This window comes from Cavia porcellus, unplaced genomic scaffold, assembly GCF_034190915.1.
Source record: "Cavia porcellus strain 051 isolate PalLab524CR breed Dunkin Hartley unplaced genomic scaffold, mCavPor4.1 scaffold_10, whole genome shotgun sequence".
Classification (NCBI taxonomy): domain Eukaryota; kingdom Metazoa; phylum Chordata; class Mammalia; order Rodentia; family Caviidae; genus Cavia; species Cavia porcellus.
In genome coordinates, this window is record NW_026947493.1 from 65,170,853 (window position 1) to 65,196,910 (window position 26,058).

The window sequence follows — 26,058 nt, forward strand, 5'->3', positions numbered from 1 at the left end:
ATGTATTTTAAATCAGTATGAGAAAAATTTTATGGAGAAATTTACTGATTTTCTCTAGTACCTTTTACAACCAAAAGGTATTATTGTTTTTAAATTTGATTTCTTAGACTAGTGTGGAAAAATTCTTAGAGTTATATCGCCTTTTAGCTTTGAAAAAGACTGAAGTTTTAAGGTTGTAAAATGAAATTAGACTAGCTACATGTTTTATTATTGTGTGTGCTGTGAGGTATGAACGCAAAGTTTGATTTTCTAAATGATTGTCTAATTGTGCCAGCTATATATGTTAGGGAGCACATCTTTGCCTCTGTGAGTTAAGAGGCCTCCTTTATTATTTCTCTGTGTACTTAGATTTACTCCAGGGATTTCTATTCTATTGTACTGTCTATGTCTATCCCTGCGACCATAGTGTCCTGCTTTATGGAGACTTATCGGATGATTTGATGTCTGATAGAACAGGTTTATAATTGTAGTTTTTAATTTTTTGGGTTCCTACTTATTCTTGCATCATTTTTTCTTTTCCATCTCTTTGAGAGAGGGTCTCACTATGCAGCTCACTTGTGGCCCAGGCTGGTCTCGAACTTGCAGTGGTTCTCCTGCCTGAGCCTCGCGAGTACTGAGATTACAGGTGTGCACCACCACGCCCTGCTGCATGTTCGTTTTTCCTTACAAACTTTACCATCAACTTCCCTATTTCTTGAAAATATACTTGTTAATATTCATATCAGTGTAGTGTTAAACTGATAAATTTTTTTTATTATTTTGGTACCGGGGATCAAACTCACAGCCCTGTGCTTCGCTTGCTAGGCAACGCTTATGCCCCTGTGCTAAAATCCCTGGTCCTAAATTAATATTTTTATGCTGCTGATTTGTCCTATCCAAGAATAAGCAATACCTTTGTTTTAGTGTAAGTCTAATTTTGTAGCTTTCAAAAATATTTTTAAAAAATCCTTTTTATAAGTTTTCTACCTTTTTCACTCACATTTACATCAAAGGATTTAATCTGTTTTGATATTATAATTGGATTTTTTTTTGTTTCATGGATGCACGTGCCCTGCAGACACTTGTGCCACTGAGCTAAATCTCCAGCCCTATAGTTGGAATTTCTGATATCTTATTGAATGCTTTTATTTTTCAGTTAATTTTGTTTGTTGATTTGTTAGTAGTTTTTAGAGATATGCTTAGTTCTTTACAAATGCATGTGACCAGTGATCCTGTCTCTGCAGTTGCACTAGGTGTTACCTCTGTTATAATGTTAAAAAAATAACGGAAATAGTGGCAGTTCTTGCCATTTGTTGAACTTACTTAAAATGTCATTAGTACCTCCATTAACTATAAAATTATAGTTTATTACTATTTAGAATTATTAAGACAAAATGTATCTTTTTCATATTAACAAATTATTTACAGTGTCAAGATTTTGTGTTTTTAATACAAATTAGAAAAAATATTGAATGCTGCTGAAGATGTTTTCAGCATTTAGAGATAATACAGTTTTTTCTCTTAGAAGCACTAGTGGAGGACCAGGGATTTAGCTCAGTGGTACAAGTGCCTGGGGGCAGGAGCAAGATTGTACGTTCAGTCCAAAGTACTGATGGAATACTGTTTGGATGGCTCTCCTCATGATGAATCAATCTTGTTTTTAAGTATGTGCCACCTGGACATAATATATTTTGTTCTTCATATGGTGCTGTATGTTGTTTATTAATTCTTGTTTCAATCCTTTGGCATCATTTTCTTCGTTGGCATTGGACTGTAGTTCTCCTGTTTGTTGTGTCTTTCTCAGGGCTGTCAGAGTTTTGGTTTCCTCTCAGCACCTGTTTTCAGGAATCTTCAGCACCTACAGCACTCTGGAGGAACATCTGGTCTTTGCAAAAGGCTTTGTAGAATCTTTGCGATTGCTTCACGTTCTTTTGTGTAGTAATTTTTTTTTTCATTATGTTCTCTAAATTTTTCTACGAAAGTACTCAGTGTAAACTTTCTAACTCTGAATTTTGCAGTCTGTGTTTTTTTTCTAAAAAACTATCACTTTTATTTAGCTTTTTCAAAAATTTATTTGTACATAGCTCTTTAAAGTAATGTGCTATACTTTTTTTTTAAAAGTTTCATTTTAATGTTTCTCCCTTTGACATTTCTTATTTTGGATTTGTTCTTGTTTTCTTTTTTTCTTAATCAAGTTAGCTAGCAGTATATCTATTTTGTGACTCTTTTATAAAGGAAGGAAGAATTTTGAAATAATGTCAACTTTTTCCTGTCTATGCTGCTACTTTAATCTTACTGCATTCCTTTTTATCATTTTTTGGATTGTTGCTTGTTTCTATTTTTCAGCTTGGAATTCAATTAATTCATCATAATTTCTTCATTTTCATTGATTAAAAACATTCAGCGCTGTTAATTTTCCTATGCTCATTGCATCAGATGTATTCTGCAGATGTAGTGTTTTGTTTTTGATATTTTTATTAGTTTATATTTCCCCTTTAGCCCAACAATTGTTTAAAGGATTTTTAATTATTGGGTGGATGAGCCTTTTTGCTTTGCAATTTTGTCAATAAGTCCTAGTGTTATTGCACTGTGGTCAGGGCATGTTGTTTGTAGTATTTCTACATTACCTAATTTACTAACATTTTCCTTATGGTGTTTTTTTGGTGAATGTCTCCTGAGCACTTGAGGGAAAAAAGCATCATCAGTCTCAGTGGATAAAGATCAGGCTATAGCTATAAATTCTGCCTGAACTCATTGATCACTTCATTGTTTGCTGTTTCCTGCACTGAGGCTGGTGCCGCCATTACTGTAAGCTGCTTTCACCAGGAGAGTGGTGTTGCAGTGATTTGTCGCCATTGGGGCAGTGGTGCATGTGTGTGTCATAAACACCAAGCCATCCAAGTGTATCTCACTCATCCTTCAGGCACAATAAATTATTCCAGTCTCTCTTCTTCCTCACCATTTTATTTATATTGCTATATAAACAAAGTGTGCTAATGCAAACAAGACAATATAATGTAATATGTTTTTGTGTCATACATTAGATTGCGGGCCTTTTAAAAAAAACTGTCTTATGGGGGTATAATTGCCATACAATAGAATCCACATATTTAGACTATACAATTGATAAATTTGGACATACGTATAAATCCAAGAATCTATCATTAAACAGTGATAATACCTGTACCCCTCAACCTCCTCAAGTTTTTCTAAGCTATGTTCCTTTCCTCCTATATTCAGGTCCCCCTATTCTGTGACATCACTCATCTGCTTCATGTCACTATAGTTTAGTTTGTATTTTCTTTAGTGTTTTATAAAAATGAATTCACTGTCTCCCCCTTTTAAATTTTCTTTCCACCCAGCATAGCTTTGCTGTTGATTGTCTAGGATTATTGCAATGATTTTATAACATAGAAAGAATGCCTGTGATTAAAATTCATATGACTTCTGTTTGTGGCTAATAAAGTAACTAAAATAACTCAGTAATCTTTTTATTCCCATTTCCATTCTCTCTTTTTAAAGTACATTAAATGTCTCCATTACCAAGAAAGTCTTTCAGTGTAAATGGTACAATTTTGTATTGTTATTATTATTTTAGAGGAAAAAAAGGACACGATTTCTAGCCAAAAGACAGTCGCCGTCAAGACAGGAATTGCTTGCATGCTTATAGAAACAAGGTGTTAAACTTCAAGGCAAGGTGAAATCTTTTAAAATGTCAGTATCAATATACAGTCTTGCTGAGGACACAGTAAAAGGCAGTACACTTTTAAAGCCATTGTTCTCTTCTCCCTGTAGCTTTTATTATTGTCCATGACGGGCGCTTTGCCTATTCCTTTTTCCAAGAACTGAGAGAGATTTGGGATTGTCCCTTTCCCATTTACTCCTGGAAAACTTCCCAAGCTCTACTTTTCTAAAGCAACCACAGGACAAGATTTTTGCCCTAGAGGACAAGGGATATACAGATCCTTTGTTTGACAATTGCACAATCTTGGGTGACATTAAATGACGAGCCTTTTATTACTGTACTAGTGCATTCTGGAAACACGTGAGCTTAAACTGAAGGGATGGTAAAATGCAAATCTAAGTCGAGAGTCTCCATTTGAGTTTGATTTCACACTAAAGATATTTTTAAATGTATTAAATAAGAGAATTATGAATATAGAAATGATGTAAGATGTCAGCTAAGTTAACCTGCCTATTCAATACATCATACTTATTCTTTCCAAAAAGATCTAACAACTTTATTCCTTTGTAATGGAGGAAGAAGAGAATTTGAAATCTCTTTTGATCATGTTTCACTGTTTTACAACCAATTCAATCAGGAAATCATTGCTCCATTTAATCTAAAACTTTCCAACTGAGTTTGTACCTTGCATAGCTAAGAAGTGAAAAATTTAATAAAATCAGAATTATAGTATTCTTAAAATTATAAAAATTAAAATCCTTCATGGCAAAAACCAAAATTTATTTTTACTTTTGCCACGCTCTGTTCTAAGTTTACCACATGAATTTGTATGTTCAATCCTTACTGACATCTTATGGAATAAGTACTGTTTTCCCCCATAGTGAAGGTGAAGCTACTGGTTGTTAGTGTGGCTTATTTAGAATCTTATGATTGGAAGTTGATAGAGTAGGGGTTGGATGCTAGTCTACACGGTAGCAAATGCTGTGCTACACAGATTTCTAAACCAGCAATAAACAGGAAGTAGGGGAACATAATCCCTGCACTGCACTAACTCTCATCATTTACCTCCTCATCAGTGGCAGCTTGTACATTAGCATGTGGCATGAGGTGGATGATGGTCTTACATTCACAACGTGGCTGTCGTTCTCTAGTCCTGCAAGGTCTGTCCTATCTGGTTTGCATGGCTCTTCCAATGTCCTTCAGGTTTCAGCTCAGATACAGCCATCAGTGAGAACCCTTTCCTCTCTTCAACACGCATGGTTTTAAGTGACTCCTCCTATGTTTCCCGTAAGACATTGCTTGTTTCCCATGTTTCAGAGCTTCTTTACCTCCCAAGGAGCACTTTTGACTTACCTACTTTCCTTTATAGGCTGTGAGTCTCCATGAATCAGAAACTGTTTACAGTTCCCACAATTGGTTCTTAATAAATGTGACTGAAGAAACCAAAGAGGAAAAAGGTCAATTAAGTGTTAGTGACATGACTGTTAAATAGCTGAAATTAAATTAAAAAATTTAAAAGCTTTTTCACATTTACCACTTTCTCTGTTCTTCATCAAAAAGTAGGGAATGTTTTAAAATTGTAATACTGTTCACAATGAAAAAAGGACAATACAGATTAATTTTTCATTGATGAGTCCAACTAAAATGTCAATAAAATCTTCTACCTCATCTCACAATTACCTGAACCCTTGATAAGAAAGATAAAACTACAGTATTCCTTCAGCTCCATACTCTCCTGTGCCTCTCAATAATATTATACTTCCAGTCATCCCTTTGACAATTGCACTTTTTCTTTAAAGCCAAATTATTCCTTCTTAGAGTTGTAACTTTTTCTTTACTCTTGTGTCAGAGGTTTTGCCTTGAAAACTCTTGGAAATGTTAAAGATTATGGAGACCCTTCAATCACATACACAAGTCACAAATAAAACAATTCTTAGGCTAGTAAATTTCTGATACATGTACAAGAAACAAAAATCAGGTCTTCCGTTTCCTGAACATATTCTCAGTCTGCCTGCTGGGAGGCTGTCTTCCTGCTGTTCATTCCTACTTAGGGATCTAGTTTACATGGCTCTGTCCAGTTTGCTCCAGCTGCTCCTCATGCTCAGCTTTCAAATGACCGTTTGTTTCACATTCAATCATCAGATCAGTCCTACCAAAGTGCAGCTCCGATGTGCGAGCCAGTGTGCCTCAGATGTCTTGGCAAAATTAGGTGTTTAATAAATGTATGGAAGAGTGATGTCGCGCACTCTGGCAAAGCTCTTTTTTTTTTTTTTTTAATTTTACAGCAATCCATATTCTGACTTCAAGATTTCTTGCTTTATTTTCTATTATTCCCCTTTGGCTAGTTTTGCTCCTAGCAACACTGTGTCTTCTGAATAAGACCCCTGCAGGCTGAACTGCTTTATATTTTTGGAATGGTTTCTTATAATTTCTCTGTCTTGTACTTTTCCTTAAGTGTTAAGGCACACTTTTAACCATATCCTACAGTGCTTTTCCCTCTGAAGCTCAGTGGCACATTTTCTCCCACAGTCCTGTACGAGTGTGGTTCACAGCTTCATCTTGGTGGGGTATTTGTACGCATGTTGTTTCCCTGAAACCTGGCTGCTTGGTGTTCCTGTTAGACTCCTTTCCCCTCCGTTATGCTCTGTGAGGCTCTCAGGCATAGCACACAGCTTGGTGAGAAGTATAGATTCTCCTGTAGGTGCTGTGGGACATGTGAAACAAAATTTTTCCTTTTTAAAAAATAACTTGTGGGGCTGGGGGTTTAGCTCAGCAGCATAAGCACCTGCCTTGCAAGCAGGCGGTCGTGAGTTCGATCCCCGGTACCGATAAAAATGAAAAAGACAAAAAAAAAAAAATAACTTGTATTTTGGAATAATTTTACATTTACATAAAACTTGCAAAGATAGTGCATAGAGTTGCTATATCCCCCACTCAAGTTCTCCTATGATTCAGGTCTTACATAGTATGGCACACTTCCCTCAATTAATAAAACAGACAACAAACAGATATTAACTAAAGACCATATACGGTATTCAAATTTTCTTAATTTTTAATTGATGTTCTTTTTCTGTTCCAGGAGCTCATCCAGAATATGGTACATTTATTTAGTTTCCCTATCTTTCTTCAGTCTTTTCTTTGCTGACAATTTGTGAGACTTTTGTTGTTTTTGAAGCTCTTGACAATTTTGAGTATTGCTCAAGTATTCTGTAGATGTCCCTCAGTTAGGATATGTCTGACATTTCCCTCTTGATTTTAGGAATACCTAGGAGAGTCTGACTTTCTCATCCTATCATGAACCTGGCTGAGGAAATGTGTATCAGGTTTCTTCAATGTAATGTTATTCTATTTTCTCCCCTATATTCTTTGGAAATAAGTCAATACATTTATACTTACGGAATAGGAATTAAGTGTGGAGTTAGGGTAAGGAGCGAGGAATGTCTACATAGATTTGCCTTCTCTTTCCTCAAGGGCTTCAGTGCTCACTTGGGATCCTTCCTGGTGAGGGGACCCATTTCCCCTGTTCTTCTCCTCCTAACATTGCAATATTCCATTGTCTGGACAGCAAATCTCAGAGAGGCTCTTTCTCTGCTGCTCACCTTGAGAATGGATGAGTTCTTAAAACCTCCTCTGCATCCTGTAATCCCACCATCTTCCTGGAAGTTTGCCTACTTCTATATTAAATTTTGTAATTCTGTAGAGATTTCCTTGTTCTTCCCATTTATCAAGTCAATAATATCTATAGAATCAAGGATATTTACTTTATAATCCAATAGTATTTTGTACTTTTTTTGGTTTCCATTTTGGCTTTGGGTGCTCTTTCAGTTGGTTTCAGTATGTGTCCTTGTCACGTTTGTTTATTTAACATCTCCTTACTTTCTGGCCCTATAAAATGACCCAGGTCCGTAACATGTGTCATGCCTCAATCCTGGATAGAATCAGCCATTTCCCTAAGATAAACAGGAGGTGCTTCTTGATGCAGAGTGTTGTTGCTTCTGGTGCATTTCAGCAGTCAGAACAGGGAAATGCATGTGCATGTATTAACATATCTACAGATCTCTATAAATGTAGGTCTCTGTATTTCTTTTTATGGTGTATCTATATTTTACTGAGGTGAGCATGCATTCATAATGATGTCTCCAGCTCTAGCTTATTGCCAGTTCTCAAAATCACATAAAAGTCTTCTCACCTTGTTTGTCACCTCCCACTTCAAATGTGAGAATCTGACTCCTCCCACACACTATACATTCACTTAATTTTCTAATTCCTGTAGTTACCTGTAATAGTTTCAGAACTATTTACCCCTACCCCATGGTAAACAACTTTTCAACTAGATTGCAATGTTTCTCTTCAGTCTGTACTCATTTCCAAACCCTCCTCAAATCCTGCCCACCACCTTGTGAGGTTACTTAAGTCAGTCTGATGATACTCTGGATAAGGCTTTTGAAGGGCAACAGAGACCATAAAAATGTCAATGATTGTCACATTCTGCATTCCATTCTGGGATGTCACAATCATTTGAATTCTATATATATACATATATATTATATAATTATATAAAATAGAATATATAATTATATTATGCAATGCATAATATATATAATTATATGATATATAATTTTATTAAATAGAATATACAATTATTGTAAGGCACACTTAGCAAAATTTATCATGTAAACCTTCTAAGGACACATATCAATAATATTACATATATTTATAGTATTGTTACCTATTACCACCATCTACCTATGTAATTCTTTCTTTCTTATAGAACTAAAACTCTATGCCTATTAAACAATGACTCCCCGTTACCCAGTCAGTAGTAATCGTGAGTAACTTTCTGTCTCTTTTATTTATTTATTTATTTTTTTTGAGGCTGCATCTTGTTATGCAGCTCAGGCTGGCCTTGAATTTACTTTGTAGCCTACGCTGGCCTTGAACTCACAGCAATCCTCCTGCCTCAGCCTCCCAAGTTCTGGGATTACAGGTATGTGCCACCATTTTTGGTGTGTTTCTAATTTTGATTGTGCCAAGTAACTCATACAGTGCAAGCATGTAGTATTTGTGTTTGGAATATTTCTCTTACCACAGCCCTTCATAGTTCATCTGGATTGCAGTGTGGGTCAGAATTTCCTTCCTTTTAAGAATGCATAACATTCCACACATTCCGTGCATATCTAGGCCATATTTTACTCATTCTTTCGTTAATGGACATTTGATTTGCTTCCATCTTTTGGATATTGTGAGTAAGGTTGCTGTGAACGTGGGTAGGGTATATAAATATCTCTTTGAGATTCTTTTCAATTCTTTTAGGATTATATCCAGAGAGTAAATTTGCATAGCATATGGAAATTCTATTTTTAAGTTTTTGATGAACCACCATACTGATTTTATAGTTCCTATATCATTTCTACCCACCAACATTGCACAGGTTTTAGTCTCTGTCTTCATGAAAACAGTTATTTTCCATATTTTTTCTTGTTTTTTTTTTTTATTTTATTTTAGAGTCATGGTCCTGCCATGTAGTCAGGCTACTTTAAGCTCTTGAACCTGTTGCCGAGCCTCCTGCATGGTGGGGCTGGACTGTATGTCACCACACCTGGCTCCTTGGTTTTTTGAAAGGAGCCACTTCCTGGGTATGAGGTTCTATCTCACTGTAGCTTTGATTTGCATTTCACTTAATTAGTGATGTTGAATGTCTTTTTATGTGCTCTTTGGCCACTTATGTGTATTTTTTTGGAGAAATGACTGTGGAAGTCTCTTTCCCGTTTTTAAGATCACTAGTCTTCAGTTACTTTAAGAGTTCTGCATGTGTTCTGGATATTAATTCCTTATGAGATATACGATCTGCAAATGCTTTAATTTTCATTGTGGGTTGCCATTTTATTGTTCATAGTGTCTTTTGATGCAATTTAAAAACATTTTCATGAAGTTCTGTTGGTCTATTTTTTCTTTCGTTGTCTGTGTATTGTATCATATCCAAGAAATTATTGTCAAACCTGATAATTTGAAGCTTTCCTTTTTTATTCTAAGATTTTTATTGTTCTAAGTTCAATATTTAGTTCTTTCAACTTTAAGTTAATTTTTATATATATGGTGTTAAGTAAACTCCTAATTTCATTCTTTTGCAAGTGAATACAGGACAGCATCATTGTTGAAAGGACTGTCTCCCTCCTGTTAAGTGGTCTTGCACTCTTGTCAAAAATTACTTGACCATTACTGACTATATAGTCAGCGGTTTATTTCAGAGTTATTTTATTTTATTGATTTCTATACCTATTTTAATGTCTGTTTTGATGACTATAGCTTTGTAGTAAGTTTTGAAATCAGGATGTGGGAGTCTTCTAGTTTTGTTCATTTTTGTCATTGTTTGGCTATCCAAGGTCACTTGAGAGTGCTCCAACAATAATTTGTTTAAACTTTGTACACAGTGCACCTTGCTCTTAGGTTGTAAAATTCTGTAAGTTTTGAAAATGCATTGCATCACACGTCTACTATCATAGTATCATACAGAACATGCAGTTGTCTTATAAAACTCATGTTTTACTTCTTAGACAGGCTTCCATTCTTAAGCAATGAGAACTTACCGATGTTTTCTGTTGCTATAATTTTGACATTTTAAAACTTCCATAAATGAAAATCCATCAATGCATAGCCATTTTAGACTATTTGCTTTTTTAAAATATAAATTCAAGATTCATCCATGACTTTATATTTTCTGTCTTTGGTCATGACATTCGTATCTGAAAATGGAGTACAGTTTTATGTTCTAAATTTTATTACCCATCACCTCATAGATATTAATTTTATATATATTTTTGTCAAGCCCTCTGGTCACACAGAAGTCTTTTCTGCTCTCCCCGGGCAGCACTCAGTTATTTTCTTCACTTCATGAGCAATTTAATTTTCTGCCCCCACCTGTAATGCTACTCAACAAACACCAAAGGACCATTTAATTTCATGTTCCACGCAAACATCTTTCTAGCCTTGACCTTCGAAATACCTGTCTTAGTTTTTTTTAGGTTAAGATTCCTCTCTCCTAACATCATTTCACCTCTCTCTGTATAATCTTTAAGGTGTGACCTTTATGTCAGTACTCTGCAACAATGCTATGCCTCTTCCCTAGCAGCTATGTAATAAACACTCAACAAGTGGATAAATGAATGATTTGATATAATAAAAGAGCCAGATGGCAACAAACAAATGTAACCTCAGATGCCAACTATACCCCACCCACTTGGATATATAATAAACCATTTAAAAATATACTTGAAGGCCTCTTGTAAAAAAAAAAAAGAGTCCTGAAATCTGAGATACATTCAATTTATGTAGAACACATGGTGTTTATATAGCATTACCAAATAATACTACGCTAGTGAACCTTGATAATGTATGTCAGAGGTTCTCAGCATTAGCCCAGAACATCAGCATTACTATAAACATCTGAAATATATAACATTCATTTTCTCATAAAAATGTTTTATGGCTGGGTTTGAGGAGTTGGCTTGTCATGCTAGAATCGTTATCATCTATATTATTAGTAAAAGGAGTTTTATGACTATTTATGAAGTAATTTGCTTAAAATATTTAATATTAATATAAAATTTAAGTAATGTCCTCCCAAGCAAAAATACTTGAGAGAATTCCCATTGTACCTACCTAAGTCCGAAGATATGGGTCAGTCTGTGGATTCCTCTTGCAAACCTGCATTACTTGAGTACCTGGTACCTTTGCACTGTGAACGCCAGTCTCTAGGCAGGTCCCTGATTGCAATGTGAATAAATGTGAAATTTCCACAGCAGCAGTAGAGGGAGCTCTAAAAGTTCTCTTCCTCCTCCTCCTCCTGTTCTTTTGCATCATACTCTTGGCTCCTCATCTTCCTTAGAGTATTTTTCACTCTTTTGGGCTGTAGAGAAGGTTGTGTTCCAGAAAAGCATAATTTCTCCTCATCTAAATCTTGCATTTTTGCAATCATTTTTCACCTGCCCCATGGTCTGTGTCAGAAGCGAGATATTAAAGAACTGGTTGACCTTGGAGTCAGAAACTCTTTATTTTAGGTATTTATCCCTTGCTGGGAGTATTGTCTAAAAGTGTAAACCTGTGTACGAGTGTAATATTACGAAACTATATCAAGGGGTGGTATTTTAAAAAGGATGCTCCACTGTCTCTCATTTTTGTCGCACTGTGCTTTCCCACATTTTCAACACTTGAAATGAGAGAACTCTTTTATAGCTTTCACTTTTTATAGCTTGTATTTTTTCCAGGCCTCCCTATTGGTAAATTTTATGTTGTCAAAGTGACAAAGAAACTGCTACTAGAAGTTAAGGATGTAGGGAGCAGTAGTTGGTGAAACTTCAGTTTCATTAGGCGTGGTAAGTCATCACCCCTCAGAGTGGGAATGAAAAGGAATGAGAAATAGAAGGTCTCTACAAGGCCTTCCCAAAACTTTACTTCTCCAAATAATGATGATTACTTCAAAGAAAAACATTCCATGTACAGTGTACATGAAATTTTATATGTGCAAACGGTTTTCACAGTTCTAAAGATGGACTGCTTGTATGCTACCTTTAGATAAGTGAAAAACAACTCTCTGATGTGTGTTCTACCCCGATAATCTGCTAATTTCATCCTCAGGCCCATAACAGTCAATATCATAAGTTGCAATGTATTTAACAATAAAGAAATACTTACGAATAATTGGTTTATTGTTTTTTTCTTAGCTGACTGTGGCTTCAGAATGAAAACCGATAGACTGAACCAAGAGTTGCCAGAAAGACCCTATGTTCCATTTGTAACCATATACAGTATTTGGATGCTTGGTTATTCCCTTCAGATCATTTCTTTGAAAAATTGACACATAGTTTCTGAAAACATTTTTGAATCAGAACTTGGAATTTTTGCCTTCTCCCTCACCTTCTCACTGTTCTTCTCCACCTCTTCTTCCTTTATTTTTCCTTTGTTGCTGTTTTGTGTTTTTTGAGTTAGGGTCTCACTATACACTTCAGGCTAGCCTCAAACTCACAGCAATCCCTGCCTCAGCCTCATGAGTGCTGGGATTATGGGCACGAGCCCATTATTGTTGGCAGTAACAGACTGATTCCTACATTGACAATCCATGCTCTTTATAAAATTACGTATTGAGCAAAAGATGGCTGCTGAGCTACAAACTGTGTACATTTCTTTCTACACTGCTAAATTCTAAAGTTTTCCAGACCTGGAAAATGTGATGTGGTCTTTCTACATTTTCAAAATTGATGAGTTGGTACTCCAGACTCAATAAATGGGTAAAATACTTCATGATATCCCTACTGCATCATATATGTTGCCCATTTTACAGGTTTCACAAGTTTTTATATGTTATTTTACATTCTTTTTATCATAGCTTTACTAGATAAATGGGGAAGACCGTACTCACGGAATTTATGGATGATAGCGAGTATTTTTTAAGTCACAAATCTAGGATTTAGTGGAGACAAGATCACATTTAGGTTTCACATTTAGCTCACACCTTTGTGTGTGTGTGTGTGTGTGTGTGTGTGTGTGTTGGGGGATCCTGGAAACTGAACCCAACAAAGACCTTGCACATGCTGAGCATTCATGCTAGAGCTAAGCCACATCCCACACCATTTTTATTTTGTCTTGAGACAGGGTCTCACTGGTCTCACAGGCTGGCCTCAAACTTACGATGCTCTTGCCTCAAGCTTCTGACTAGCTAGGATTACATGCATGGGCCAACATGTCTGGCTGAAACTCCAGTATAAATCTAGAGAATTATTGCTTTTGGCCAAGGGCACTGGAATATGATCACAATATAAAAATGATGTATTTTGCAATTTATACTCTCGTGGTACCAAGCAGCATTTTATACTTCTCATTTTTATCACTGTAACCTTTTGATAGAAGGAAACCTCACTGCTATTCTTTCCCCTGATTTCTGTAGTAGTTAATCTCATTTTCTAACAAGAATTTTAAGAACTGACCTAAATATTATAATTAGTACATAATTAACACATGACCTTCTTTTTTGTTTTTTTCCTTTTCCAATGTGGATACTCATAGATGTGATTTAATTTACTTTCCAAACAGCAAGCTTTACTCTTTGTGGTATTTAGGACTGCATTTACACACTTGTAATTCTGAATTGGGTCATTCAAGTGGTTTTTCCAGCAACGGACACTTACCATCACAGTGCCGAGGATGACAGTTTTGGTTCTTTTGGCCATCTTTTGCAGCAGAGCCTAATGCATTTTCTGCTCAAATGTGATGCTTTCATCTGGTCATGAAGTAGTTTTACTATGCAGGGTGATGTTGGAGTAGTAAGAAAATGTTTTTAAAAAAATTACTTTTGTATTGATTTTTAGGATTCTTGAGACACGCTCCTTTCTCTGATTTCCCCATAGTACTGAGTATCTTCTTACTGAATATTAGCCGGGTAGAGCTGCACGACCAACTATCTGTTCAAATAGTATGTTCCTAGTTTTTAGAACTTTGAGAAAAGCTTTAAAAATTTCTTTTTTTCTCAGTGCATTTGAGGTTTTAAGTGTATTGAGCATCAAATAGTGAATCATATATTTTATACTTTTTAAACTACCGATATGGCAATGCAGATTGGTTTTTATAAAATACCTACATGTTAACTGATTTGAGTATATTCTCTGCCCACAACTGCTTTTAAATAAGTAGGATTAGGAAAGGAGTGGGGGGGGGGAAGTCAACATTCAAGGTAAAAAATTAATTTTAATTAATGTGAGCCCATAGAGTCCTGTAATATTTGAAAAGTTTGGAAACCTAGTAATGTTCTTAAGAAAACCTAACATATTCACTATATAAAATTTAAGAAAACCATTTTACATTCGTTTTCTATATTTTGTAAACCGACGATGACAGTGTGTCAGATAGTAGTTCCTCTAGTAACCTTGAAAACGTTCACTTGAAAGTATCATTTGACTTTTCTTTTGTCCCCATAGGTGGCCATGTTTGTGCTCCAACTGGGCAGTGCCACGTTCCTGCTTACGGAGCCTGTGATCAGTGCGATGACCACTGGGGCTGCCACCCACGTGGTGACTTCACAAGTCAAATATCTCTTGGGAATAAAAATACCATATATATCTGGACCGCTTGGATTTTTTTACGTGAGTTTTCCAAGTGACTTTGTTCTTAGATTTTGAGTGTATTTTTCACAAGTACAATTTAATTATAATAGTGATGTTTTTCTATATTACAACAGCTTGAGATTACGAGAGTATTATAAATATGATATAGAGTGTGAAACTAGTTGAAAGAGTGATATCTATTAACTTTAGAAATGATCTTCATTGTAATCTACTGTTCTCATTCCTGTTATTGAGTTGGTTTCTGGTATTTCTCTACTATATATGGCCTTTTGAGGAGTCTATTCATTTGTACGTTATTGTCTGCATTGCTGATTATTTTATTTGGATAGATTTCTAGTAATAGAATTATCAGATCTAATGGGTATAGTACTTTTTCAAAATTTCAATAATGTAATATAACAATTAATATAATATATTATTAATTATATTAATGTACTTTACTCTGGCCTTATCATTGTCAACCCTGGACACTACTATTTAAAGAAATTGAGTGCTTGATATGTGAAAAAATGGTATCCACTGTTAAGCAACTGTTTCTGATTAGGGAATTAAATAGTTAATAAAAATAGTAATTGGCTACATGGAACTGGAAACCAGTTCTGAATTTTGTTCCTTAGGTAATATCCGGCTCAGTGATTCATTCATTGTAAGAAAGTTTAAAACCAAAACAAGAAAACTGGAACTGGGCCTGGAAGCAACATAATCCCAAGCTTCAGCTCAAACAAAAGCAGAACAGAGTAGCTGTAAGCTGTCAGATGACTGGCTAAAGTTAAGGCTTTCCGTGACACCAGGTCTATAGGACAGAACAAAATCGGTTAAAATTGTGGCTTAATTTCCTGCCTGGAACAGTGTGTTTATCTGTGTATGTTCAAAGTAAAAAAATTCCTGTGGGTTACAACTTGGCCTGTTTATTCAGATACAGATAATCATCTTTCTTCTGCAAGTCGTGTAAAAGAAGCAGGATAGCCTAATGCAGAAATGGCATTGGCTTTTCAGCTTGGTTCTGTGGTGGCATTTACTAAGAGTAGTATGTGGAAACTTTCTTCCATTTTGTTTTCCTGTGAGATAAATTGCAAGCTACCTTATCTTGATTTTTTAGGTCAAGCATTATAGAACTTTAGAGATCTTTTGTAGTATCTCACACTGAAACACAATCAGATTTTGTAATAATTTTAGACAATTGACTTTACATACACATGACCTAGTTAGTGGGATCATTATGATTGGAAATGAATTCAAGTTGCTTTTGCTTTTCAATGTTATAGACTCCTGGGGGTTAGGAACAATGCTTCATACTTTGCCAGGGTATTTAGACGTGCTGATATGGCAGTGTCGAAAATGGTGGTGATCTGATCATGGGTTACACTAAGATATTTCAAAAATGAGTTTTGGAATAATTCAGCTGAGAATCTGGTGATGACAATGTAAATTTGAAATTAATCTTGAATCATTAAGTGCCTGAAGATGAATGGGTGAGCTCAGCATGAATATACAGGGCAGAGGACAACATAGAAGTCTTGACCATCAAGTTAAAGAATCTAGAGGAAGCTGGGCATGGGTGATGCATGTCTGTAATCCCAGCACTTAGGAGACTGAGGCAGGAGGTTCGCATGAGGTCAAGGCTAGCCTGGGCTACAAAGTAAGTTTAAGGCCAGCCTGAACTATGTAGAGATACCCTGCCTAAAAAAACAAAAAACAAACAAACAAAAAACTCTAGAAGAAAGTGAATTAATGTTTTTGAGAATTTTCACTTTTTGACTCTTCTTCCTGCTTCTGTGTTTTCACAACTAGTATAACCTGTTTGAAAACTTCTCAGGCTGAGGAGAGATGAAGAATATATCATTGACATCTCTTGGAACATAAATTGATATCTAGAATACTAAAGGCCTTTGACTATGGCTCACTTACAAATCTTAAGTCTCACATAGAATGCTTTTTTATCAAAAGAAGTCAAATTTGGCAGACCAATAAGTTCAGTAATTAGTTCTGGTAATACCAGTTGTTCCTGTCCACTTTGAGAAAAGCAATCCTGCCTTTATTCCTCTCCTGGTGAGAATTTGCAGTTGGGCATCTCTCCTTTCTGCTACCATGATGTCTTCTGCAGCACCTTCTAGGTGGGCCATGCCTGATTCTATTCTATGAAGAGAATTCAGTTCCCTAGTTTGAACAGTGAAGTTTCCATCCATGTGGTTACTTTGGGCTAGTAGGTTTTCTACCCAGTGGGACCCTTTTAGAGAAGGACTTTAATCATATTTGGATGTGCCACAGTGTCAGCTCTCCCCACTTACAGAGGCACAGAATGCTACAGTTTGATCTTGAATGTCCCTCAAAGGCCCGCATGGTAAAGATGTGATGCCTGGCTCATGATACTTTTAAGAGAAGGTGAAGCCTTTAAAAATGTGGTACCTAGTGATAGGGTACAAACTTGAGAGGGATTAGAGAACTTCAGTCTTTTTATCTTTTTTGCTTTCTGGCTGTGAGGTGGACAACTTTATTTTGCCAGGTGCTGCCTTGCCACAGACCCATAAGCAAAAGGGCCAACTGACTCAGACCTCTCAAATTGTAAACCAAAGGCAATCTCTCTTTGCAAGCTGAGCATCTCAGGCATTTGTCACAACAGAACGCTGGCTACCACAAGCTCACACAGCAAACTCTACTAAGCTTCCCTGGTTAGGCAACTCCTTTTCTTCTGGCTAAAGTTGTTAAGCAGTTTCTTCAAGTGAAGGGACCTTCCGGAGTGTGAAACCCTACTAAGATTTCCCCCTGGTACTGAGTGCCCATGCAGGATTATGATCCTCCACATAAACAAAGGAAGTCTCTGGAGTGACTGTCATGATTCTCCTAAATCCCTAAAAACAGAGACTATAATAAGGTTTAACCACTTATTTAATCTTCTTTATTTCCTTCATTCATAAGTCTACATTCCCTTTGTTTTGCAAAGTTTTTAATAAATTCATTTACTTCTAATACCATTTTCTTTTAATCTATGGTTATTTTTAGTGAATTTTATATATATTTTATCACAGTTTTTTCAGTTATATTTGGTGGAAATATTTTTCTCCAAGTGCAGTTTTAGCTGTGGTGATTTTATTAGTGTCTGCACAATTGGACACTAGTTGATCAGTCTATTTGTTTCCTAGCAAGGAGCAATGGAACAAAGACATCTGAATCAGAGAAGTTCAGATTTAGATCAGAGCTGCAGCCATGACCTGAGCAGATGACCTAGTGTTTTTAATTTCCAGTCGCCTATTTTGTAAATTGATGATAATTACATTAGAAGGAGTTCACTCTGAAATGAAATGCCTGGAACCCAAGTGTTCATTAAGAGGAAGCCATTATTTTTCTTCCTAGTAATGAATAGCTGGACAAAACAAATTATAGATTTTTAAAAGTACCTCTTAAATAATAAATACCACAGTTGACCAGGGATATAGCTCAGCGGCACAAGCTCTTGCCTGGCAAGTACAAGGTCATGAGTTCGATCTCATCAAAAAAACAAAAATCAAGAACAAAAACAAAAACAAAAGATTCCCTTTGTTGTCTTATATAGTAAATTTTTTGCCAGGTCTGGTGGCAGTCGCCTGTAATCCCAACACTCAGGAGACTGAGGCAGGAGGATCATTGCAAGTTTGAGACCAGCCTGGGCTACAAAGTGAGCTCAAGGCCAGCCTGAACTGCATGGTGAGACCCTGGTCTCAAAAAGACAGAAATTAAATAAATAAATATCACAGTTTTCCTCTATCAAGGATGCTTAATGAATTTAAAAAAATGAATAATAAAATAATGTTATATGTGTCTTTGCGCCTTGAAAATCAAGGTAATAAAAATAAAAATTTCTTCTCTTAGTGAAGGAATTGAATCGCTTATCAGAACTGAAGAAGTGGTTCTTTATTTTTATTTACAGATACTTCCATCAATTCAGCAAAAATTCCTTGAGCAATTATAATCACATTCAATAAATTGCAAATAATGCCATAATATGTTTAAAAATAAGCGGGAAAAATAGTACTGCCGGGGCCACTCTGTCTTGGAATACTGGCCCAGCAGTTAAATGGTTCTATTCTTGTCATCCTTCAGATTCAAATGATTCATTGAGAGCCTGGTTCCCCACATAGAGCAGAGTGAAACTTTTAATTCTTTAGAATTGAGAAACATTTTAAAAATCAAGAAATAAAGCGTGTTTTTGTTAGACAAAAAGGCACAATAAAAATTACAAAAATTCCTGTTCCACATGCTAATACATGTGGATCTCTGAAATGGAGAGCCGTTAGCAGTCCATAATAAACCTGACAAAGCTAGTTTCACTGGCATGGCTTTATATAAATGTTGTTCTAAGAATCATGCACAGTTCCATGCGTTAAACCCAAGAGCAAAAGGTAAGTTTGGCAATATATTCAACCGCCCTTTTTGGAAATTTTTATTTCCTTGTCTTAATATGGTGAGTTTCAGACTAGAAGACATTTCATTTCCACCTAAAACTCTTAAGTATGAGCAAAGTGCTGGTCTAGTTTGGACTGAAAATTCTGTGAAGCAGAAACCAAGAAGGTTAATAAAGTGGGACTGAAACGACAGAAGGAAATCAGAGCTGATGAAATAAGTTCTTTTATAGAGAATGAGATCACAATTAAATACACACAAGTGAAGTTTATATGTGTAGAACAAATCTTCTTTGAAGACATAGGCCCTCTGGGATTTCTGAATCAAGAGCACGCTTTGGTGGTTTACGAAAGCTTGTCTTTTCTCTGCAGATATTGTGACTTTTCCATTCTGACTTGCAGGGCTGTTGGATATACCTTAAAAAATGGAGGGAATACATCAAACGGGGGAGAGAAATGGAATGTTTATCTGCAGATTGATTCAATCAGTGGTGCAGGGAATAAAAATGTAGCAGGTTTAATTTGAATATGGAACAATCATATGGAAATTTCTAACAAAGATTACTTTCAAATTCTAAATCAGACGGCAAATATGTTTGCCACTCAACCATCTTGGACGAAGTTCTTTCCATCCCCCCACAGTCCACTGAAAAATGCATTACCGCAAAACCCAGTGCTCAAGCAATACAAATTAAACTTATTTTTCTAAACAAGGGATGGCTGGGTGCCACCTGGGTCTTGGCATGCTTGATTGTATATTTGGTCCAAGTGAGTTTTGTGTGTCCATGTTGTCTTTAGCTGCTTAACATACCATGCTTCCCCTAGGCTACTTTCTGGTCTGAGACTTAAATTATATCTTGAAGCAATAGCAAATGGATTTATTCCCAGTATGAAATACAGTTATTGATCAGAAATTTGAAAAAAAAAAAAGAAAAAAACATTGTGGTATAAAAACATAGAATATTGTTTTTCCTCTGATTTTTGAGGTTTTATTTGATATTCTGATATCTTTTTTCTTTTCCTGTCTTTCTCTTCTCTTTTTCCCTTTCTCCTTTCTTTCGGCTATTTGCATTCACTACTTTGAGAAAGGAAGGGAAAGAATTTGGGGGCCTTGACCTTATCAGCGCCTATTCTAAAGTATTTAAAGTAGACAGAGTTGGTAGGAGACATTAAAGTCTTATGAGCAGAACTTTATGGACATTAATTTTGACCTAAGATGGATCTGTGAGGGGTCTGGATTTGTCAGGTATTTGAATTTAAGTAATATCAATTTAAAAACCAGTTAGGGTGAGCAGAGGGCATGCCCATGGCTCAGGTTGAGAAGCTTCAGGGATATGAAAGCTGCCTTCAATGTTCAACACAATAATCTAAGAATATTTTCTGAACAACACACGAATAGTAAGAGATTAACTTGCATACTTGATTACAAGTCATTGAAACAAATTTATTCACCAAATATGTATTGACCAATGCGTAGGCATTGAAGATGCAATTGAAAAATAATATCCATGTTTCCATGGACTTTTACACAACTGTTGGGGAGATATTTGAATTAAGGTGGGAAAAGACAAACACAAATTAGTGAAGCCAACACTCACAGATAATGTTAATGCAGGAAGCAAGGCAGTGTGTTAGATTGGCACGGTGAGACTGCTTAGACAAGGCAGGTCGAGAATCCCCTCCTGAGAATGTGACTTTATATATATATATCTCATTAGGACATTTTATTGGTTTATGTCTGAGATGTGTAATAATCCCACTCATTTTAAGGAACTGGTACATATATATTTCATCTTGATCATTATTCAGAAATTCTGTGATTCTATTCTAAAATTCCTACAGTTTGGCCATGAGATAAGACCTTACAAATGTAGCATTCGGCATAAAGTTTTGATAAAGAGAAAGACCAAGAATTGCTTCCTAGGATCATTGTTTTAATTTTGATATGTTCAAAAGCAACTTACCTAACCTCTTCAAGCCTTGTGTTTTTCTCTTACATCAAATGGAAGGAAATAATAATAGTCACCTTGTAATAATTAAAAAATAAATGTCTCCACATGTAAGATGACAAGATGGTGCCTATAAATGTTAATCACTTACCTTCACTTATTGTTTAAACAGTTTCCTCGTTCTCTTTCCAAATCTGCGATGTACCATCTGCCTAACACAAAGAAAATGTGAAAGTTCCTGTGTGCAGGGTAGAGAGAAGAAATTAAGAGACATATACAGTATAGACAAACATAGCCTTTCACCAGATATACCCAAATGCAACTAGATAGATTATGTATTATATTTCATTCAGTGTAGGTCTTTCTTTTTGGTACAGGGGATTGAACTCATGACCATGTGCTTGCAAGGCAGGTGCTTATGCCACTGATCTAAATCCCCAGTGTAGGTCTTGATGATATGACAACCAGTAAAATAATTTATTTTAGTCATAATATCTTTGTTTTAAGAATGCTCTTCCTGAAACAAAAAGGATCCATAGTTTTAGAAATGTGTTTGTAAAAAATTTTGCCAGATATATTTTCAGACTAAAGTTTGTAGGTATGGCAGCAAAAAATGAATGTTACTATTTTTTTCTGGAAATGGTCTTGGCTTTGTGTTTGATGACTGACTCAAAGTACTGTATTGAGAATTAAAGTGAATAGATTGCAGATTGCTAGTTTGTATTTATAGTAATACAGTGTGCTGACATTATGAAAGATTTCTGATTTTACTACCTTCTGTTTTTCTTTAATAAAGTGCAAATTTATTTTTGATAGATTTTAGTGCAAAGATAGCCTAAGATGATAAATAGGGTTATTAAAGAGTTCACATTTTTCTTTGGCATAGAAATATATAGTGTGATTAAAATATATGGTGATGTAAATTTAAAGAACAAAATACATATTGCCATTAATCTCCCTGAAAATATTCTCCATAACTTCAAATGTGCTTATTCTACAGTAGTTGCCACATTCAGAAGCAGTTCTGGAAGCTCTCTTTTGTGAGTGTCTTTAAACTATGATTAAAAAAATATAGTGAGTGCTGCTACTGATATCATCTAACAGAAAGACAGGCACGTAAAAATATGACTGTGTATACTAATCCATGTCATTTATGGGGTCTGGCACCATGTTACTTCCCGCTCTTCATCGAAGTCAAAATGACCATGAAAAATTAATGTTACTTTTCAAGTAAGTAAATGTTCATTTTCAAGACATTGAGGCAACATAATTAAAGACATGAAAGAGGACTTCTAGATCTGAGTCAGAAGGTGGCAAAAATGTTGGGATAAATGTGTTCAAAAGGAAGTGGGCTATTTTGAGAGGTATTAATAGAAAAGTGTATTTACTATAATGCATTTAAACAATTTTAGATTCATTTTATTCTTTGAGCATACCTCATATATTTTAACATCCCTTGTGGTGCTTGTGGGTAGCTCACCCTTACTCCTGAAGACTTACTCCTGATGATGTCATTATACTTTAAATATGTTAAAACCATTTTATTTCTTCCTATATATTTGATCCTATCAACCAGAATGTGAGAGAAAGTGTTATTTGGTCAATGAGATTTTCTGGTTGAGTGCTAAGCAGAAAGTCCATTAAGTTAACACTTGCTGGTATTTTCTAAATATGTAATCACTTCTTGTTTGTATCATGAAACTTAAGCGTGGACACTCGTTAGATCTTTCTCATTATATAGGTGTTTCTTTTCTCTTCTTTGTGATAGTAGGGATTGAAGCCTGGGCTTCTACACTGAGCAATATCTTCAGCCCTTTAATTTTTTTTAAATTTTTAAATATATACTCTCACTAAATCATTAAATTGCCCAGACTTGGCTAAAACCTGTGATCCTCAGTTTCCCAGAGTGCTTGGATTGTAGGTGTGTACTATCACACTGTCTCTACAAAGGTGTTCTTATATGGAGTTTTATCGGAACTTAGTGCTAGTTGTATAATGAAAAGTAATTGAAAATGTGTGATTCCGGAGAGATGTTTATTTTTCTCAAATAAATACCAAATAAAAATTTTTCAGCCTCCATTTTTGCTTCATTCTTATAAAAATTTTAAGTTGTTAGACGTCCTCTATTTGGATCAGATTGACTATATTAGAGGGATTACTAGAAATTTACAGCAATGGTAGCTTTATGGTTTCTTTCAATACCTTATATAAGAAAAAAGTTCTTCCATGAGAATATAGTCACTTCAAATTCCTCTAATGTGATATACTCTCATACTGACAGTGATAAAAAGTTGCTATTCTTCTTCTCTTGGTCATTCTGCTTATTCAGGGTAAAATTTACTCAATTTAGATATTTATTATTACTAAGTCAAGCTGGAGTATCCATTTATTCTATAATATTTACTGTGTATCCTTTGTCTTAAAGATATCATTATAAGTATTGAGAATGCATCAATGTTGAAATAAACTTACGAAGACCAAATTAGATAAATATATGTTATATAAATATATATGTATGTACATGTGTATGAAATTACAGTTAAATGTTTCAGAAAAAGTTTATCTCAAAAAAAGAAGTAATGTATATTATGGAGAAGCAGTTTCAGTTTTTGAAATATGCCAAATTGAATTTTTTATGCATATCAATATTTTCTATTTTATGTCATAATAATAAATGGTCAATTGAAAGAATATTATTTAGTCTCAAAGTGGCCTGAATTCCTGTTTTATTAAACAGATCAGTCAATTTTAATGAAATAGCTGTCTTATTTATCCATTCAGATACAAATATCACCTTTGCTTCTCTGAGATCTAGGAAGCAAACGATGACCCTCAATAGGATTATTTATCTACTGGGGCTTTATAGAAGAAAGGTGTTTAACATAGTCTTAGGATGCCTGAAACTCTAGTAAGCGGTGTGTGTGTGTTCTGATCCCTGTCTCTATCTGTCTCCACATGCCACCCATCTCCTATGAGCCTGTTTAGCTTGTAACTTAGGTCTGCGGCTCCACATGACAGTTATTGGAAGGACACTCCTCCTCAACCTGCTTGTCTTTTGTGTTCTTCATTCTGGTTGGAACGAGTCTCTGCTCATCACTCCCTCCATGTTCTTCTGGATCATGTTGTACAATGTCTTTTTCTTGATGAGTTACAGTTTAATCCAGAGAGACAATAAAAGCCCTGGGGGTTTCATTCCTTTCATTGTCGGGTGGTGACTTTTATTACTGTGAACACATGTTCTCTAAATGCACATTACAGTAAGTTTGATATGGCTTGGGAGTTTCATAAATTTCTCCACTTTCTTATATAGGCACTGCCATGACATACTTTTATTACCATGGAAAAAATGAGAATAATTTTTAAATGCTTTAAAAATTTGTATATTTGACCTTTTCTTGATAAATCATTTGAATAATTCTTTCAATTTTATCCTCAGATCATGATAAGCCATCAGAATGTTATACATTTTGACAAAATTATCTCGACATTTCCCCTTTTCACATTCTTTGTGGAATATATTTCACCAAGTAGAATTTCATATTTTTATCCTGGGCTTTGAGTCATGAGTAATTATAAAAATGGACATGTTCCTTTACTTACGGGAATGCTAAGAACAATTACCATCCAAAACATAGAGAGTATTATTGACATCTGAGATAACTATGGTATTGTAACTAATTTTCTTTCTAAATAGTATAGAATAAAGGAGAATACTTCAAAGGAACATGGCAACCTAATCTCTACCTGCTCTCTAGTTTATTTCTTTATGTATCTGATCACACAACTGATAGTTTGCTATTTTTTTAGTCATATAGACAAGTGACATTTGGATAACCTGCCATTCATTACCTTGTCTCTTTCACACAGTTTGGCTACCCTTTTAATAGAGCACATTTTCTTTGAAACTATTAGAATGTTAATGATCAAGTTTAATATATAGACCAGGTACATTCCTGAACTTTGGGCCAGCTGGGCTAATTTCTGTGATTAGAAAAATCAATAAGCAGAATTTTAAGAGATCCCAATGAATATGATCTATGTACTTTGTTTTTGACCATAGCCTGGTCAAAATTTTGAGTCAAATTTTTGATTATGGTCAAATTATATTTGAGATGCTCAATACAGCAAAGAATAGCAGATTAGATTCCTTTAAAAATAACCTGTGTGGTAAAATCAAAATTAATTTTTATCACCTGAAACAAAACTTGAGAACTATTCTGTGGGCAAATAGAAATGAAACTATAAAACCCATATTCTGTAGGTAAAAAGATACATTGATGGTAAATATTTAATACTCAATTAAAACTTTTAAAGTCATTCAAGTGATATTTTTTAGTAAGACAGAATGTAGAAGATATAAATAAGAACATTTTATGTAGATATACTAATATTCTAGATATAAGCATAAATATTTTGGCATGCATTTTATATTATAAAATATGTGTTATTAGTTTGCTAGGGCTGCCACAACAGATGACACAAATTATTTGACATAAATAACACCAAAAATATTTCTTGTAGTTCTAGAAGTTAGAAGTTCAAAATCAAGGTGTTAGGAGATTCAAGTTAAGTCACACATATTTATTTTAAAGCTACCTTTCTATTTATAACCATCATAGGGAAGGTCTTTCCATAATGGGAATAAATTTTGACCAAAACAATGTGTTTAGGGAGCACACTATTATTGCATGTACTTATTTTAAAAAACGAATTGAACCACTTTCTCTTGGTGTCCTGGTTACTTTGCTTATTTTGGTGAGGCAAAATACCTGATGTCCAAGATGAAGGAAGGAAAAATTTATTTAGCTTACAGTTTTTTGGAGGTTTCAGTCCATACCCAGCTGATTTCAAGGCAGGGTGACATGGCTGAGTGTTAACCTTTAATGGTAGCTTCAAGTGACAACAGACAAAAGGACAAAAAGGGGGAAAAATGGATAAGCACACTGCTTCCTTCC

The 26,058-nt window shown here is 35.1% G+C and overlaps 1 protein-coding gene across 3 annotated transcripts in view; it reads left to right on the forward strand.

The window, feature by feature from the left end:
- Positions 1 to 26,058, forward strand: part of Slc26a7 (solute carrier family 26 member 7) — a 140,594-nt gene that overhangs the window by 60,012 nt on the left and 54,524 nt on the right. For all 3 annotated transcript variants that reach the window (XM_063257547.1, XM_063257545.1, XM_023561744.2), the window contains one exon: positions 14,632 to 14,796. In XM_063257547.1, coding sequence (XP_063113617.1) covers positions 14,632 to 14,796 — 165 coding nt within the window. The remainder of the gene's footprint in view (positions 1 to 14,631; positions 14,797 to 26,058) is intronic.